This window comes from Sorex araneus, chromosome X (assembly GCF_027595985.1).
Source record: "Sorex araneus isolate mSorAra2 chromosome X, mSorAra2.pri, whole genome shotgun sequence".
NCBI lineage: Eukaryota > Metazoa > Chordata > Mammalia > Eulipotyphla > Soricidae > Sorex > Sorex araneus.
Genome location: NC_073313.1, coordinates 326,788,843 through 326,806,192, shown reverse-complemented (window position 1 = coordinate 326,806,192; position 17,350 = coordinate 326,788,843). Strand labels below are relative to the sequence as shown.

Below are 17,350 nucleotides of genomic sequence, written 5' to 3'. Positions count from 1 at the left end.
ATTCTACAATATGACTGTATGGAAGTCTTAATGGTTTTCCCAGTAAAGAACATCTGGTTTGTTTCCAATCTTGCACTATTAGGAATAGTTGCTATACACAGTTTTTTACAGGTTTTATATGAAACTAAGTTTCCATTTTGGAGGGCCACACCTGGCAGTGCTTGGGGCACCCTGCAGTGCTGGGAGTTGAACCTTACCTGTATGAAAACAAGTGCTCCATCCCCTTGAGCTCTCTCTCTGACCCAAAAGAAAAACTTTATTATTGCATTTTTGTAGCTTTTTGCTGCTTATAATTTTTTATGTAGCTCTTCATTAAAGTAAATCTGGTGAAAAATTATTTTAATTTTCCCTTTGTCTGAGAATGTCTTGATTTCTTCTACATTTTTTGCTGGATGTAGAGTTCTAGTTAGCAGTCTTTCAGCAATTAAAATCATGTTTTATTTATAGTATTTTATTTATTAAGATTATTATTATTACATTTTTCTTTTGTTTCTGATGAGATATCCACTGTTATTTGTTTTTTCCCCACTGGTAGGTATAGTTCCTCTTTTGGCTTCTTTCAGAGTACTGTCTTGGAACCAGGGAGATAGCTCAAAGAGTTGGCACATGTTCTCCCATAACTTCAGGACCCCAAATTCCATCTCTGGCACCACATGACCTCTGAGTGTGTGTGGCATTGATGGTCCTGAGCAGCACTGTATCTCTAAACCAGAACCCCAAACTGCCAGGCCTACACCACCAGGCCAGGTATTTCTCTAGTCACTGATGGGTGAACACACTCTCACGCACATGCACGCGCGCGCGCACACACACACACACACACACACACATACACACACACTTTCCAATAAAAGAAAATATTTTTTCTTCATATTTAATAGGTTTTAGAAATTTAATTAAATGTGACTTGGCATGACTTTTTGTAGGTTTGCCCTGTATGGAGTTTAACTTATTCAGTTTATGGGTTTTTTTTTTCCTTTTTCCAAAATTGGTAGCATTTTCAGCCATTCTTCTTTGAGAACTTTCATTTTCATTCTTAGTTCTTTACAAATAATAGACCCATAAGGAATTAGATTTTTATTTTCTCTGCTGTTTAGATTAGATGATTTGTACACTAATATCTTCCAGGCAACATTGATGTTACCTCAATTTGGGCATCCATTGATTTTTTTTCCATTATCTTAAATCTTCCTAGTTTAAGATAATGATGAGTGACTTTCTCTTGCAATTTGGGCGATTTATTATGGTGTTCTGAGAGTGATATTATTTACATTTTCTGTTTCCAATAGCCTTTTAAAACAGCATTTTGGCAGTGACTTCCTGGGTGCCTTCTGATTTCCACTGGTGGTCTTAGAACTCCTGGTTCCTTATTCATCCTCTGCATGAAAAGAGCTCTTTGTTATTGATGGGTGGGGTGAGGGTTATGTCACCAGCCAGAGGGGTGCAAGTCTTGGCTTATGCCCTGGCTGACATTACTGTGGTGGTGAAGAACCTTTCCATGTCATTTCATGAAGTAGGAATCTAGGCAACTGCAGCAGGTGTGTGGTTAATGTCAGGTGGGGAAGTATGGGGGTGCAGTGTTTTCTATTATGTTTGCCTGATACAAAGCGGTTTTTAATCTATCAAGTTTTCTGTTTGCTCCCTTCTTCCTTGTGCTGAGGGTTTGTTCATGGCCCTTAGTTCAGGATCAACAAGAATCACTCCTGGGTGGAGGGGGGGGAACCAGGGGGGCGGACATAGTATGTCCCTATGTGGCGCCTAATTGACCTGGGTTGGCTACACAAGCCCTACCCACTGCCTGCGCTATCTCTCCTGCTCCACCCTTTCCTTATTCCGGTGATTACAGAAAGCAAACTTTTGTTAAGTTTTTCCCCCCCTTGGTCTCTGCCAGTTGGCATTTCTAGGTTATTGAATTCTTTAGCGTTGAGTATGGAATATATTAGGCCAAAAAAGGAAACTCAGAGAACTCATCAGTTTATCATCAGTTGGGACCCAAGGTACCTGGTTAGTCTGCCTTTACACTGGTTTATTTGTATCTTGTAAAATGTTTTTTCCATGTTAAATTAAGCTTCATTTATTTCTCATTCTTTTGTTGTTGTTGATGATGAGATGAAGAGCAGGGGAAGGGTGGCAGTATAAACCCACAGTTGGTTGTGTTTGTACATATTCTATGTAACCACAGGGGAAAAGGTGGTAGAGGTGCAAAAACACACTCAGCACATGTGAATAGCAAACACCGGGGATAAACTTAGGGTTTCATGCTTGCAAGACAGGTGCGTTTAGCCACTCAGCTATCCCTTTGAGCCACCTTATATTCCATAACGTTCAGGGGTATTTAGTTGTACCAAGCAAAAGAAACAGAAAAGTATATCTTATTTCATCTTCCTGGAAATAGAAGACTCCAAATTTATATTTTTAACCTATTTAAATAGTTCTATGTAGCCATTACGGGGCAGGGGGAATGTCACAAAACTTGTGTACTATGGGATACTTTGCATTATATTGAGTTACTGAGAATTGCTGGAAAAACATCTTTATTTAAACTGGAATTCATTCTCCCTCTCAGACTCATTTCATTTAGCATGATATGTCCATCTGCTTACAAGCAAATTTCATGGCTTCATCTTTCCTAACATAGCATAGTATTCCATTGTGTAGATGTACCAAAGTTTCTTTAACCAGTCATCTGTTCTCGAACACTTGGGTTGTTCTCAGATTCTGGCTATTGTGAACAGTGCTGCAATGAACATGCAGGTGCAGATGTCATACTGTGCTTTTTTTTGCACCCCTGGGATATATTCCCAGAAGTGGTATTGCTGGATCATACGGAAGCTGGGTTTCTAGGTATTTTGATGAATGCCCGTATTATTTTCCAGAAAGGCTGGACCAATCAGCATTCCCACCAAGAAAAAATGCGAGTCCCTTTCTCCCCACATCCACACCAGCACTGGTCGTTCTTGTTCTTTTTGATGTGTGCCAATCTCTGTGGTGTGAGATTATGTCTCATTGTTGTTTTGATTTGCATCTTTCTGATGATTAGTGAGGTAGAGCATTTTTTCATGTGCTTTTTGGCCCTTTATATTTATTTTTGAGGAAGTTTCTGTTCATTTCTTTCCCCATTTTTTGATGGGGTTGGGGATTTTTTCCTTGTACAGTTCTGATGTCTTGTATGTCCTGGATATTAACCCCTTATCTAACGGGTATTGGGTAAATAGTTTTTCCCGTTCAGTGTGCTCTCTTTATTTATTTTTTGAGGTGCAGAAGCTTCTTAGTTTAATATAGTCCTATTTGTTTACGTTTTTTCCACTTGCTTGTTCAGTGGTGTTTCACCCTTGAAGAGAGGGACAGACATAGAATGACTACATTCATTTGTGGAATATAAAATAACATGATATGAGACTAACACCCAAGGACAGTAGAGACAAGGGCCAGGTAGACTTCTCCATGGTTGGAAACCTGCCTCATGAGCTGGGTAAGTAGGCAGCTGGGATAGAGAAAGGATCACTAAGTCAGTGATGATTGGAGGGATCACTCAGGATGGGAGATATGTGTTGAAAGTAAGTAAAGGGCCAAACATGATAGCCTCTCTGTATCTGTATTGCAAACCATAATGCCCCAAAGTAAAAAGAAAGAAGGAAATTATCTGCCACAGAGGCAGAGGGTGGGATGGGGTGGGGTTGGCAGAAGGGATACTAGGAACATCGGTGGTGAAAAATGTACACTGGTGGAGAAATGTGTGTTTGATCATTGTATGACAGAAACTCAATCATTAAAGCTTTGTAACTCTCACTGTGATTCAATAAAATTTTTTAATTAAATAAACTGAAATTTATTGTTCACATTATTAATGATAACTTTTCCCTTCTTAGGAAATAATGCAAAAGGTGTCCCAAGGCTCCTGACCAGTGAACAGAGAGTTGAAAAAAAAGCCAAGCTCATGTTTTCTCCTGATCAAGAAAATCATCCATCCAAAGCACCAGTAAAATATGGTGAACTCATTGTCTTAGGGTAAGCTTTCTCCGTCCAGTGACACGTGACATTGGAAAACTTACAAAACTTTGACATTAGGTTACAAGTCTATTTCTTTAGAATTCATATCCTACTTATTTCCAAAACGGATTTGAAGCCATGAAGTGCTATTACTAGATCAAGAAACATCACTCTTAAACTTAGACGTTTATTATAAGCACCTAAATGTCATATGAAGTTTGCCATGTCCTTACTCCTCGAAAGAACAGTTTCTTAAATGAAAAGTGTGTTTGAAGTTAAAGTTACTCTATGTTTTGTTCCTATCCCATATTTTAGGGGGAAAAAATTACCTAAACTGACTTTTCCAAGAATCATCCCCTTCAGGTCAATGTAAATAGGTTGATATTTATTTGCTTTTTATATACTGCCTGAGGTAGTTGTTGCTTTGTGCTTGTTATTATTATGGTCCTGTATAATGATGAAAGAACTTGTATAAGATCAGACTTCTGATGGCTGAAGCCCAGGACCTTGTTACTCGTTGACTTCAAAAGTACTGTGATCCATACAGCTACTGCAGGAACCGTATAAAGACTGAAGAAAAGATGATTCCAATATTTCAGTTTATTTCATCTGAATGTGCTATAGTTGTCAAAACGAGTTGAGACTCAATGTTAGTCAATTAAGTAGAAATCATACATTTTCCTTTCTTCCAGCTGTTTCTCTTCTGCCTAAAGAACATCTCTAGACATAATAGCATGCTTTAGAATCAGCCTAATAATATAAGTTCATGTTTCAGTGAGAATGTACCTGTCATTTCACATGATAAACTACGAGAAACTGGGGAGATAATAAGGAGCTTAAGCTCATGGCAGAGAGTGAGGAATCCTAGATTCTAAGCTGTTTCCAACATTGCCAGCCAAAAGGCCTTGTATAAGCCACTTAACCATTTTGGACCTTTGTTTCCTCTCCTGAAAATGACAGGGAAGATTAGCTAATTTCCTTTGAGACAAATAATAATCCCTCAAAACTAGAACTTAAGGTCTAAGTGATACTACAGCAGGTAGGGCTTTTGTAACTTGCACACAGCCAGCCTGGGCTCAAGCCCCGGAATCCCAGATGGTCCCCTGAGCACCACCAGGAGCAATTTCTGAGTGCAGAGCTAGGAGTGATCTCTGAGCATCACTGGATATGTTTAAAAAAAAAAAAATCCCAGAACTTTAAAAGTCATAAGCTTGTGGGCAGAGAATACAGGGGTAAAAAGGCTCTTGGCTTGCATGAAGCTAACCCTGGTTTAACCTCATCACCACATACAGTTGCCTGAATATAGCCAGGAGTGATTCCTAAGTGCTGCTGACTGTGACCCAAAAACTAGCAACCACCACCATAGCCCCCCCAAAAAAGACAATAAACTTAATATAGTAACTATAATAATACCACTTGAATACTTTTATATTTTGATGACAAGCAATTTTAAACTATCAAACACCTGTCCTAAGTTAAATTCTCTTAGCAGGAAATTGGAATCATTTAAAGACTGAAATTAATCAAAAGAAAATTTGATGTTTTGGGGCCATACCTGGAGGTGCTCCGGGCTTACTCCCGGCTCTGTGCTCAGGGATCCCTCCTGTGTGCTTGGGGAACATACAGGATGCTAGGAACCAAACTCAGGTTAGCATGTGCAAGGCAAGCACCATACTCACTGAACTATCACATCAGCTCCTAAAATTTTAAATCTGATACATAGTTTAATCATCTCACTTAGCAATTTTTCAGTTAATCCTCAGCAATAGTAGTCTTTTCTGTATCTGGCAGTTGGTGTCTTACAATACAAATAATGCTTCTTCTCAACCCACTAGAAAAAGAGGTAAAGACAGGATAGTATCAGCAGTTTTGTATTATTGCTGCTTAGCAAAGTGCTTTGAGCTGTAGGAATTTGATATGGAAGAAAGAGCCTGTCTCTAGAAGAGGAAGAAATTCTGTAACTTAGTGTACAATCATGAGGATCAGTACAGTAAACCACATTGTGGTCTTGAGACAGCAAACAGCCTGAACTAGCCCAATTGATAGGCTTTTAAGGGACTTTCCTGAGTACTTTTTTAATAAACAAGATTACCAAGTCCTTTCTCCAGTAGAATTTAGTATTTTATTTTTCATAAAGACTTTGATTTCTATGCATGGCAGTCTTTGAGTAAGCTCTCTTCTTTCTGCCTCACATACGTTCCTTATACCCTGCCTGATTTCTCCCCGGAAGTGAATGAGGAGTTTATCATTAAGCTACTGCTTATGCCATAAAGGACTTGGCAAATACTTGGACTTATCTTTTTGACTTTGCCATTGTCACTTGCCTGACTTTCAGATAATGTCTCTGAAACTCTGAGGAACATAATTCTCTGAGGAATAATTTTAATTACAAATCTATAAAAATGGAAAGTGATACCAGTCTCACAAGGTTCATGTGAGAATGTATGAATTAAAGTGATGTATGAAATAGAACCCAGTAGCGCCTAGAACAGAATAAATACCAAATGTTGTTTTTTTAAAAAAAAAAAATTAATTCTTTTATTGAATCACCATGTGGAAAGTTACAAAGCTTTCAGGTTTAGGTCCCAGTTATACAATGCTCGAACACCCATCCCTTCACCAGTGCACATATTCCACCACCAAGAATCACAGTATACCTCCCCCCACCCCGCCTGTGTAACTGATAAATTTCACTTTACTTTCACTTTACTTTGATTACATTCAATATTTCAACAAAAAAACCTCACTGTTATTATTTGGAGTTTCTCCCCACTAAAGTCGGACCTGCTGAAAAGGAAGCATTTGATAATTTGTTTTCCATTGCTGAGAATGGATCAACATGGAGAGTGTCATGTTGAGTGAAATGAGTCAGAAAGAAAGAGACAGATATAGAAAGGTTGCACTCATACATGGAATATAAAGTAGCTGAGAGGTACAAGCTTGCAATGATGCAATTTCTGGCAGATCCTTCTCTGGACTTAGTTACTAAAATACTAAAATACAGAAACCCAAAACCGTGCGACTACTAGTGTGGCCATTTGACCTCAAGTGTTTCTATCTTCATTTCGTATTAGTTCAAGTCCTTGATTACTTACATACCTTTAGGGTGTATACACACACACACATACATATATACACACATAACCTAGCTACAGTAGAATGTTTGTTTTCCTAGGAATGTTTATTTTCCTAAGGCTGCCTCTTTTCTTGTTCCTTTGATTACAGAAAACACTCTTTTGTTGAAGGGGTGTGTTTTTTTGCCTTTTTTTTTCCAATTAGCAATTTGGGGTTGTTGAATTCTTTAGCTCTGAATGTAGGATATATTGGGCATAAGAGGAAACACAAAGAACTCGCCACTGTCTTGTTTAAACTATTACTTTGCAGTCCTCTCAATTGGATGGGTTTTGTCAACAATGTGAGCATGAGTGTGTACATTCAAGTAACTGAAACTTTAACAAGCAAGTCTAAAAATTTCTTATTTCAAAAGATAGGCTATTTTAAAGTGTTTGATTCACAATTAAAGGTGATTCTATTTTAAACAATTCATACTTCGTTTAAAGGTTATGTTAGCACATGCAAACATTTATTATTTTAAAAAGTTGAATGAATCATAGGGAGACAGAAATGCTATTAATCAGTTCTTCAATAGAAGAGGGAAGAAAAATGAGCTATGTATAATCTTAGGCTATGTATAATACAAAAGGTAGTTCTCTGTGCTTTGGAATGTAGCCATGAAGAATCTCATTTTGTTTTATACTAGCTTGAGGATCAGTGATTGCTAAAATGAATTTGAGATAACTACATTATGCTAATTGATAATTGGGAATTGACCCTGTAAGACAAAGTAAAATATTTGCTCTAGAAGTATGTTCATCTCAGTCTAAACTTCTTTTCTCCCTTCAGGTATAATGGGTCTCTCCCAAATGGAGATAGAGGAAGGAGGAAAAGTAGATTTGCTTTGTTCAAAAGACCTAAGGCAAATGGGGTGAAGCCCAGCACTGTGCATATTGCTTGTACTCCTCAGGCTGCAAAGGTAAAAATTTAAAAAAGACCAAATATAAATTGTGTTAACCTGGAGAAATTGAAAAACCATGAATGTCACTCACAAATACTTTAGCATTCTCATCACAATTCATTTTTATTTTTTTTTTTCGTTTTTATGATGCATTCAGAGGTGCTCAGAACCCACTTCTTTCTGGTTCTACTCAGGGTCACTGCTAGTTCCATGCATTGCCCAGGAGCAAACGTGGACCTTCTGCATGCAAAGCAACCTCTCCAGCTCTGTCTGAATATTTATGTACCAGAAGGTTGCTTTTGTTTGAATGGGGGAAGGCACTTGTAACAGTCTTTAAACATGTGCCAGATGGGAGGGGATTGGACAAATGAGTGTATGGATATTAGAAACAATTCTGTTGCTTATTTTTAATGGATGGGTGTGGGGCTGGGACATTCTCTAGTCATTAGGATGATGCAGTTGCCTGCCTTGAGAATCAGGGAATTTGTATTGCTATAGAAAGTCCTCATGTAAAACCCTGTAAAGACTTGCAGTTTTTGCTCCTTGCACTTTTACTTTTGTTTCTCATGTTTTCATTGTCAACTTCTTATTATCTTTACTAGAGAACAACTTTATAATTAAATACTGATTCTTTAAATTTTTGAAGAATGTATTAGTGAGGTTATGGAGAAAACTTCTAGTCTAGTGATAATTTAGTTCTAGAAATAGTCTTACTCTCAATTTAAGAATAGATTTAATAACTAAACAGAAAAATCAGAATAAATCAAAAGCCTATTCTTTGTATTCTAGAAAAAGACGAAAAATTGTGTTCTTAGGACCTGGAGTGATAGTACTATCCCAGGTTTGATCCCCAGCACCCCAGAAGGTCCCTTGAGCCTGCTGAGAGTGATCACTGAACACCGCTGGGTGTGGGCTATACCCTCCCTCAAAAAAAAAAAAAAAATCTGCTCTTAAATTTTTTGAGTCATGTAGAATTCACTTTGAAAATATTGAGCAATTATCAGGTCAGTTGATTGAAAAGTTAGTTGTTTAAAGCTGAATTAAATAATAGGTTTTTAAACTTGTAAAACTGTTATATTTCATAAATATATAGATCAGTACTTAAAAATTTTTCATAGTATCCATTCTGATAACCCCTATGGAGAATGAGGGGCATGTTAAGAAGCATCTGTTGTATTTTTAGAGTTCATTTGCTTTTTAAAAATCAGACAAAGACATATCACTAAGCTTTGATAGAGCTAACTAGGAAATACTCAGTTGTTTATTCTTTTTATGTATTTAACGTTTTCAGTCTTTATTTAAATATTAGAGCTAGTATCTCAAGGCTTTATCTGTTACACATTAACTATAATTTAAAACATACTAAAATTATGAAATTTTTTGGTTTTCCTGCTAAGAATGACTTATTTTCATTTACTCTTTTTGCTGTATATAGAGCAATTCTTTGGTCTATTCAGCCTGTCTCCACTACCATTTTTCTTCCCCCGGATACTATCTTTAACTCAGAAACAGAAAATGCCTACAAACAAAACTGAAAAAGTTTTTTGGCAGACTTTTGTACGTTTGAATGTCAGGAATATAGTCATAGGCATTATATCCGTTTCCTTTGATAATGTTTTGATCGTTCTATGAATTTTTCTATAGCTCAGCCAGCACATGGCAAGTATTTGTCATTCAGAGAGTCACAAAATGCTTAGGAACACTTTCTAATTCTGCTTATTAATTAACTTTTTTAACTCTTGGAATTACTTTAGAAAATAAGGCTTCCCTTGAAAAATTTTGTGTTCGTTATGTGGGATTTGGTTTTTTATTTGCTTAATTATTTAAAATACTACTAAGAGAGACTCAGATTTTTTAGTATTTTTATACAATAAAATTTTATTAATTTCTGCCTCAATTTATATGTCATTATATACTCTACTCAGTTAAGAAATTATTGTCACAGCAGAGATTGTGCAAGTTATTAATCTCTACCCCATATCAAGGAAAAAACATGTATAAATAATAAACTTAACATATTTTTGGTCTGTTTGGCCTACTTACTCATTTTTTGCTATTAATCTTTCTTTCCATAGGCAATAAGCAACAAGGACCAACATAGCATATCTTACACCTTATCTCGCGCCCAGACAGTGGTGGTTGAATATACTCATGACAGCAACACTGATATGTTTCAGGTATACATTATTTGGCTTTTTGCCTTTAAAAAGAATATATGAAGCCCATTCTTGATAACTTTTGCTGCTGTTAAAGAATGCTATATTTTCATAATGTATTTATTAAAATATATGTTAATTTCTAAATTCTTGTTTAAAACTCTTAGAATGACTGAAAAACAGTTTCTGAAATCAGATTTCCTGGAAAGATTACTTATGCACCCTCTGTTACAATTTTCTCTTATAAAGTGCAGCTTATAGAACATCCTTCATGATTTTGGGGAAACATATGTGTTAATACATAAAGTGTTTCAGAACTGTGCACAAGGTACATAGTATTAATAAGAGTAGCTGTAGCTAAAACTCCATTAGCTATCAATATTCAAAAGAAAGAATCAGCAAGTATTCTGTACATGTATATGACCATTGTTTGCTACTTTTTTCTGCCTTTCACTCTCAGAGCAGTCTCTAAAAATATGAAGTCACACTTGTTTCATATTTGATCAAAGATATTAGAGAAAAAAGCAGCTTTTTTCCTTATTCTTTGTTCTAGTCCATGCTGTTATTTTTACAAACTGATAGATAATAGAACAGGGAAACTCAAAGATGTAATAGAATTTATGATAGCATCTTCCTTAATTTAGGTTTCATAAAGTCTTGGATTTTTTTTTTAAACAAATTTAACAAATTGGGATCATCTATTATTATCCCAATTATTCTTTTTCCTAAATTTTAATATTAAATGAAGATGAAAAGGCTTGGTGATATATTCATAATTAATAGAAAAATATTTGAGATCTCTTCTAACCCTTTAATAAAATAATTACTTTTTTTATAATAGTAGAAATACTTTTCATTTCAAAAGTCTGAGACCATTTCCTTTGGATATTGTTGACTTAAAAATAAATAAAAGGCATATCCAGTCTTATGTTTGTTAAGCAATCAGTTTCTCCCTTAAAACTTTCCTAGACTTTATACTTGATGATAAGACAAAAATACTAGAATTTTTATCTAAAAGTACTGATATAAGAAGTCTTAAGACATAACTATGCAGAGAATTATTTCAAGAGCCATCATCTTTGTACAGGGGCTGTATTTTTTTTTTCTCAGCACCTACATTCTTTAGCTTTATAATACTACTTTATCACAAATCAAATAAATTGATCATTTCTTTGTGTTGGTTTTGGTTTGGGGCCATACCTGGCCATTCTCTGGGGCAACTCCTGGCTCTGCACTCAGGAATTACACCTGACGGGCTTGGGGGGGCCATATGGGATATTGGAGATCAAATCTGGGTCATCCTCATGCAAGGTAAATGCCCTATCCCTGTACTATCTCTAAAGACCCTATCACAGTTACTACTTTTACCATCTATTTCTCGGATCTTTTTTTTCTTCAAATGTTATCTTTCAATGAATTGGTTTATTTGCTAGTTAGCACCTCTGAAGATGTATATTTGCTGGCACTCATCTACCAGACTGGAAGCCTGGTTTCTGAAATGTTTGTGTCTAAGAAACAGGAATAAAATGAAATAAGACACCTAAGCATATAAGATATATTCCACATAGGGGCCAGAGTAGGTAAGGTGTGTGCCTTGCATGTGACTTACCCGGGTTTGATATGATCCATTCCATGTGGTCCCCTGAGCATACACATTTGTCTGTATAAAGATAGATAGCCCTCTTTCTTTGAGTGTGTGTATAAGCACACACACATACCACATAGCCCATGTACTGAAATTCTTTTTCAGTACTACCTAGAAATTTCTTAAGCTTTCAACAAGAATCTTTTGCAGTACTCTTCTTTGAAGTTTGCTTTTTGATTTTTCAACATATAGCAGAACAAGAGTAGCTGGTTAGAAGAGGGCATGCTTTTAGACATGCAGCAAAAAAATGATAACTGACACCTGACACAAAGAACATAAGAAAATGTATGAAGTATATGTAAGGCCTCAAACAAGACCATATGAATTCTCAACTTAAGGAGGAACATTATTGTACACTTTTATAAAGACACCAGTGCATTGAAACTTAATAAAATGCTATTTAGATTACAGTTGTTGCTCAGTAGTAGAGCACCTGACATATAACATGCTAGGTTTTGTATTCGATCCCTGGCTCTATCGAAAAAAATTATTTTTGGTGTTATATCCAGTGTCATAGCACTGCTCGAGCGGGCACCAATAATGTCTCCATTGTGAGACTTGTTACTGTTTTTGGCATATTGGATACGCCACGGGTAGCTTGCCAGGCTCTGCCATGCAGGTAGGATACTCTCGGTAGCTTGCAGGCTCTCTGAGAGGGATGGAGGAATTGAACCCCGGTTGGCAGCATGCAAGGCAAACGCCCTACCCGCTGTGCTATCACTCCAGTCCAAATCCTGTAATCCAATCTATATCCTGTAATCGTAAAATATTTTAATTATGTTCACTATTTTCTTAGAGTGAAATAATTAAATCTGTAATCATCTAGAAGCTCAGTCATATTAACTTCTTTATTCCCTTGAGAGTTTCTAGGTCATAAGTTCCCACTTAATTCTATGCTCTCTGATTACTGCACCAGGAAAAGTCTGAGATTGGTTTTCAAAAATACAGATATTCTCAGAATTAAGCATATGATAACTGAGCTTTAGACATTTCAGTGGTTTAGTGATTTTTATTTATTTTTCTTGAGGGGAGTGGGGTTTGGGCCACACCAGAGGTGCTCCTGTGTCTGCTCAGGCATCACTCCTAGTGGGACTCAGGGGCATATGCAGTGCCAGGGGTTGAAGTCATGTTGGCCACATGCAATGCAAGAGACCTTCTTACTGTCTCATGGTACCTGTGACTTTCTTGAATGAATTTTCAACTATTTTCCTTTGAGGGTTTATTGATGTTTTTAATTTCTCCTCTTAGATTGGTCGGTCCACTGAAAGCCCAATTGATTTTGTAGTAACTGACACAGTTCCTGGAAGTCAGACTAATTCAGATACACAATCCGTGCAAAGTACTATATCAAGATTTGCCTGTAGAATCATATGTGAACGGAATCCCCCATTTACAGCGCGAATTTATGCTGCAGGATTTGACTCATCCAAAAACATCTTTCTTGGGGTAAAATTTTTTTTATCTAAACAATACATTTCTAAAATCAACTTTTCTATTTGAAAATCATAAAAAAAAGAAACTTGCTGTTCTTCTTACCAGGAAAAGGCTGCCAAATGGAAGACATCAGATGGTCAGATGGATGGCTTAACCACAAATGGCGTTCTTGTTATGCATCCCCGCAATGGGTTCACAGAAGACTCCAAGCCTGGGATATGGAGAGAAATATCTGTATGTGGAAATGTATTCAGTCTGCGTGAAACCAGATCTGCTCAACAGAGAGGAAAAATGGTAAGTCCTGAGATGTAATTTCCTGTTTATCTCCCATAATCAGCACATTGGATGATTTGGACTAAATGTATTTCCCAAACTCTTAAATCTGCCGTTGATGCAGAGTACCAAATCTGTGAGGTACATCACAGCTCATCAAATACTATACTATACTAGGGACTACATCTTAATGTTTAACTATGGATACTCTTAAAAAAATGTTTTATTTCATACTACATTAGTGTATCTTGAGGCCTACGCTTTTTTTAAAAATAGTTTTGGGAAGAGGGTGGTTTTGGCCACACCCTGTGATACTTAGGGGTTTACTCTTGACTGTGCTCAGGAATCACTGTTGGCAGGATATAGGGACCATGTTGGATGCCAGGGATCAAACTGGGGTCAGCGTATGCAATACAAGTGCCTTACTCACTGTACTATCTCTCTCACCCCTACTTTTTTTAAGTTAACAAAACATCAGCCTCTGCCCAGAGCCAGGAGTAAGCCCTGGGCACCAATGGGTATGGCCCAACAAGCAAAACCAAAAACAAAAAAAGTTGATGGCTAGAGCCATAGTACAGTGTGCAGGGTGCCGGGTTTGATCCCTGGCATTCCATGCGATCCAAAACCTAAAATAAGTAATAGGATTTTTTTCTATTTTTGACTTTGACCCTACATGATATCTACCTAACTAGAAATATTAGACTTACTAATTAACCAGCTGGCTTAATCATATGTCCTCTTTAAAGCTGAAAAGAGATGTTACTGCTCAGTATTTTATCATTGATAAAACATTTGTCATTATTGCCTTTAGAGCTTCTTAAATATTTAGGAAATACTGATTCTCAGGTAGGGAACGTGTCATCCCAAAATATTATTAAATCCAAAACACAGTGGTGAATATGTTTTTTGATTTCCACCTCCCTCTTCCCCCTGCAGGTGGAGATTGAAACCAATCAGTTACAAGATGGCTCATTAATTGACCTGTGTGGTGCAACTTTGCTATGGCGTACTGCAGAAGGCCTTTCCCACACTCCTACAGTAAAGCATCTAGAAGCTTTAAGACAGGAAATCAATGCAGCAAGACCTCAGTGCCCCGTAGGGTTCAACACACTAGCATTTCCTAGTATGAAGAGGAAAGATGTTGTTGATGAAAAGCAGCCATGGGTATATTTAAACTGCGGCCATGTGCATGGCTATCATAACTGGGGAAACAAAGAAGAACGTGATGGAAAAGATCGTGAATGTCCCATGTGTAGGTCTGTTGGTCCCTATGTCCCTCTGTGGCTTGGATGCGAAGCTGGATTTTATGTGGACGCCGGCCCTCCCACCCATGCATTCAGCCCTTGTGGGCATGTATGTTCCGAAAAGACAACCGCCTACTGGTCCCAGATCCCGCTTCCTCATGGTACTCACACTTTCCATGCAGCCTGTCCCTTTTGCGCACATCAGTTGGCTGGCGAACAAGGCTACATCAGACTTATTTTCCAAGGACCTCTAGACTAACAGACGGTTGTCCTCCAGGACTACAGTATGCATTTATAAGCTAAGCGAGTTGGGGTGTCCAACCTGTTGTCCACATCACAGTTTCTCTGCTTTGTCATTTGCATTAAGATGAAGAATTTTTTAAACCTTTATAATAGCAGTTTATGAGAAAAATCTGGGAAACTCAAGCAAAAGAATTTCTGAAAGTACCAGACTTCTGAATTTTTGAGTGTGGAAGATATATTTTGAGGAAAAAAGACAGTCTAATTTGATGCCTTCATTTTAGTGTTTTGAATCACCCATCCTCAGTGCTGAAAATTGTTTTGTACAACTGAGGGTACTGCTGGTTCAAACTATGTTAGTTTACAGTTTGTTGCAAACATTGTAAAATACGCAACATGTATATTTACTTATTTTCTATTTATCTTTATTATAGGAAATATCTTAGAATGTTCTTGATAGAGTAGCATGTAACAATGGTGTCACACTCTTAGTGTGAATGGTAGTTTAGCAAGCATAACTCAAGGATTTTCAAAGTAGGAAGAAGGACAAGAGAGCTCTCCCCGCCCCCCATTTCAATATGGAATTTGATAAACTAGAATATTTATAAAACCAAATTCATATTCTCATTGTGTAAAAGGTATTTGTTTTTAACCACATTGAAGATAACCAGGAAAGATTTTTTTCCTTGATGTTTCTCTCAATTGTATTACTATAACAAAAATTTAATGTTAAGAAATATTTTATATGCTCCTTTGAATATGCAATTTAATCCAGATTATCTATTTTTCTCCCATGATAACGAATCTGTTTTTAGTATCAGCAACATTTGGCAAGTTTATTTTTTAGATATAAACTGTGGTTCATCTGTTCACTGTTTCTAGAAAAAAAAAATTTCCCAGGAGGAAAAGCATAAATTAACAAGAAAAAAGAATGGATTGACTTGCTTTTAGAAAAAGAAATAACTAATTATTCTCTATTTGTCCTTACCCAGGCATTAGGAAATTAGATATAAAGGGTTGAATGACATTAGTGCCCCCTTTTTAATCTAACAGACCAGCCTTAATTGTGGAATTGAGTTCTATAGAGTTGCCACAGAGTGACTCAGAGGAATGTTTGGTTGGCTGATAAGCACCAGTGACTGCAAAGTAGAGGAACATACTTGTATGGTCTGTTTATTCCTAATACTAGTAAGATTTTTGCCTTCAGAAGCAAGAAACTTTGTCTCTCCTCCTTGCCCCTTTTTCTAATGTACCACAAAGTATAGACCGTTGCACTACATCAAACCCTTTGTGACACTTGTAGAAATAAATACACTTTTAGAGTAGACAGAATTATTTTTTAATCTTTGTTTTCCTTTAGTTCAAAAAATTATATAATACTTAATTGTCTAGAAATTTTTTTATGTGGTAGCATAGCTTTAATTTATCCAATTACAATGCTGTTCTGAAGTTTCTTTTGATTTAATAACAAAACAAAAAAATTTGTTCCTTGGAAGCCATGAACCTTTTTTTATTTTACTTCAACTTGTCAAAATTTCCTTGTTTTTAAAAATGATCATTTGGGTTCACTCAGGAAATGCATGTCAGGAAACTTGTATTATAAGTTTACTAGTTGTGATGTATCAGTAAATACTGTTACCCCTTTTTCAAAGATGTATAATTGATTTTAAAGTTTTCTAGATTGTCACATGTTTTGTGACTAATGCAAGGAAATCAAGTCCTGTGTTGTATTTGTTCTAGTCATTTCTATTCAAGCTATATATTGTAGCTGATTTTTATTTGCAATTAATTTATTCAAACTAAAATACTTTTCAAAATAGAAGCTTCAATTTGTCTGTGTGGGTTCATTTTTGCATAACTGAGAATGGGTTCATTTTTTGCATAACTGACTCGTGGAAAATCTACCCCACACACTAGAAATATTTACCTGAAAAAAATGAGGAATTTGCAGTTACTATAACAGTTTAAATCTTTATTTCTCTTGTGAAAGCATTTCTTATTAATAAATGAATTTTCTTTAGTGGATAAATAATTGAGGCCTTTTCTGAGTTAAGTCCTACTCAGACAGTTTCCTCTTTGTATGTTGCATACTAAACTAAATAGTACCTCAGTGACCATAAGAGATTGATGTTTTTCTGAAAGTTCCTGAATTTCCTTATAACAGCTGGAAAAATCTGGTTCCTTTTCTATCAAGTTCAAGTTTTGATAACAGGTAATTAGATTTATTAGGTATTTTTCTGTTCAAGCATTTTGAATATTCTGTCATTCTGCCAAAGCCTAATAGAACACTTCTGCTTGCTTGGTTTACTTATTAAGGGAATGTCACTAATATGGCCAAGAAGAAATAGTTATT

At 36.4% G+C, this 17,350-nt stretch overlaps 1 protein-coding gene across 2 annotated transcripts in view; it reads left to right on the top strand.

Moving 5' to 3' along the window:
* PELI1 (pellino E3 ubiquitin protein ligase 1) overlaps positions 1–16,819 on the top strand; it is a 52,627-nt gene extending 35,808 nt beyond the window's left edge. For both annotated transcript variants that reach the window (XM_055120905.1, XM_055120906.1), the window contains exons 2-7: positions 3,870–4,008; positions 7,894–8,023; positions 10,081–10,182; positions 13,055–13,252; positions 13,346–13,534; positions 14,450–16,819. In XM_055120905.1, the coding sequence (XP_054976880.1) occupies positions 3,938–4,008; positions 7,894–8,023; positions 10,081–10,182; positions 13,055–13,252; positions 13,346–13,534; positions 14,450–15,016 (1,257 nt within the window). In that variant the 5' untranslated portion in view covers positions 3,870–3,937 and the 3' untranslated portion in view covers positions 15,017–16,819. The remainder of the gene's footprint in view (positions 1–3,869; positions 4,009–7,893; positions 8,024–10,080; positions 10,183–13,054; positions 13,253–13,345; positions 13,535–14,449) is intronic.
* The last annotated feature ends 531 nt before the right edge of the window (positions 16,820–17,350 follow it).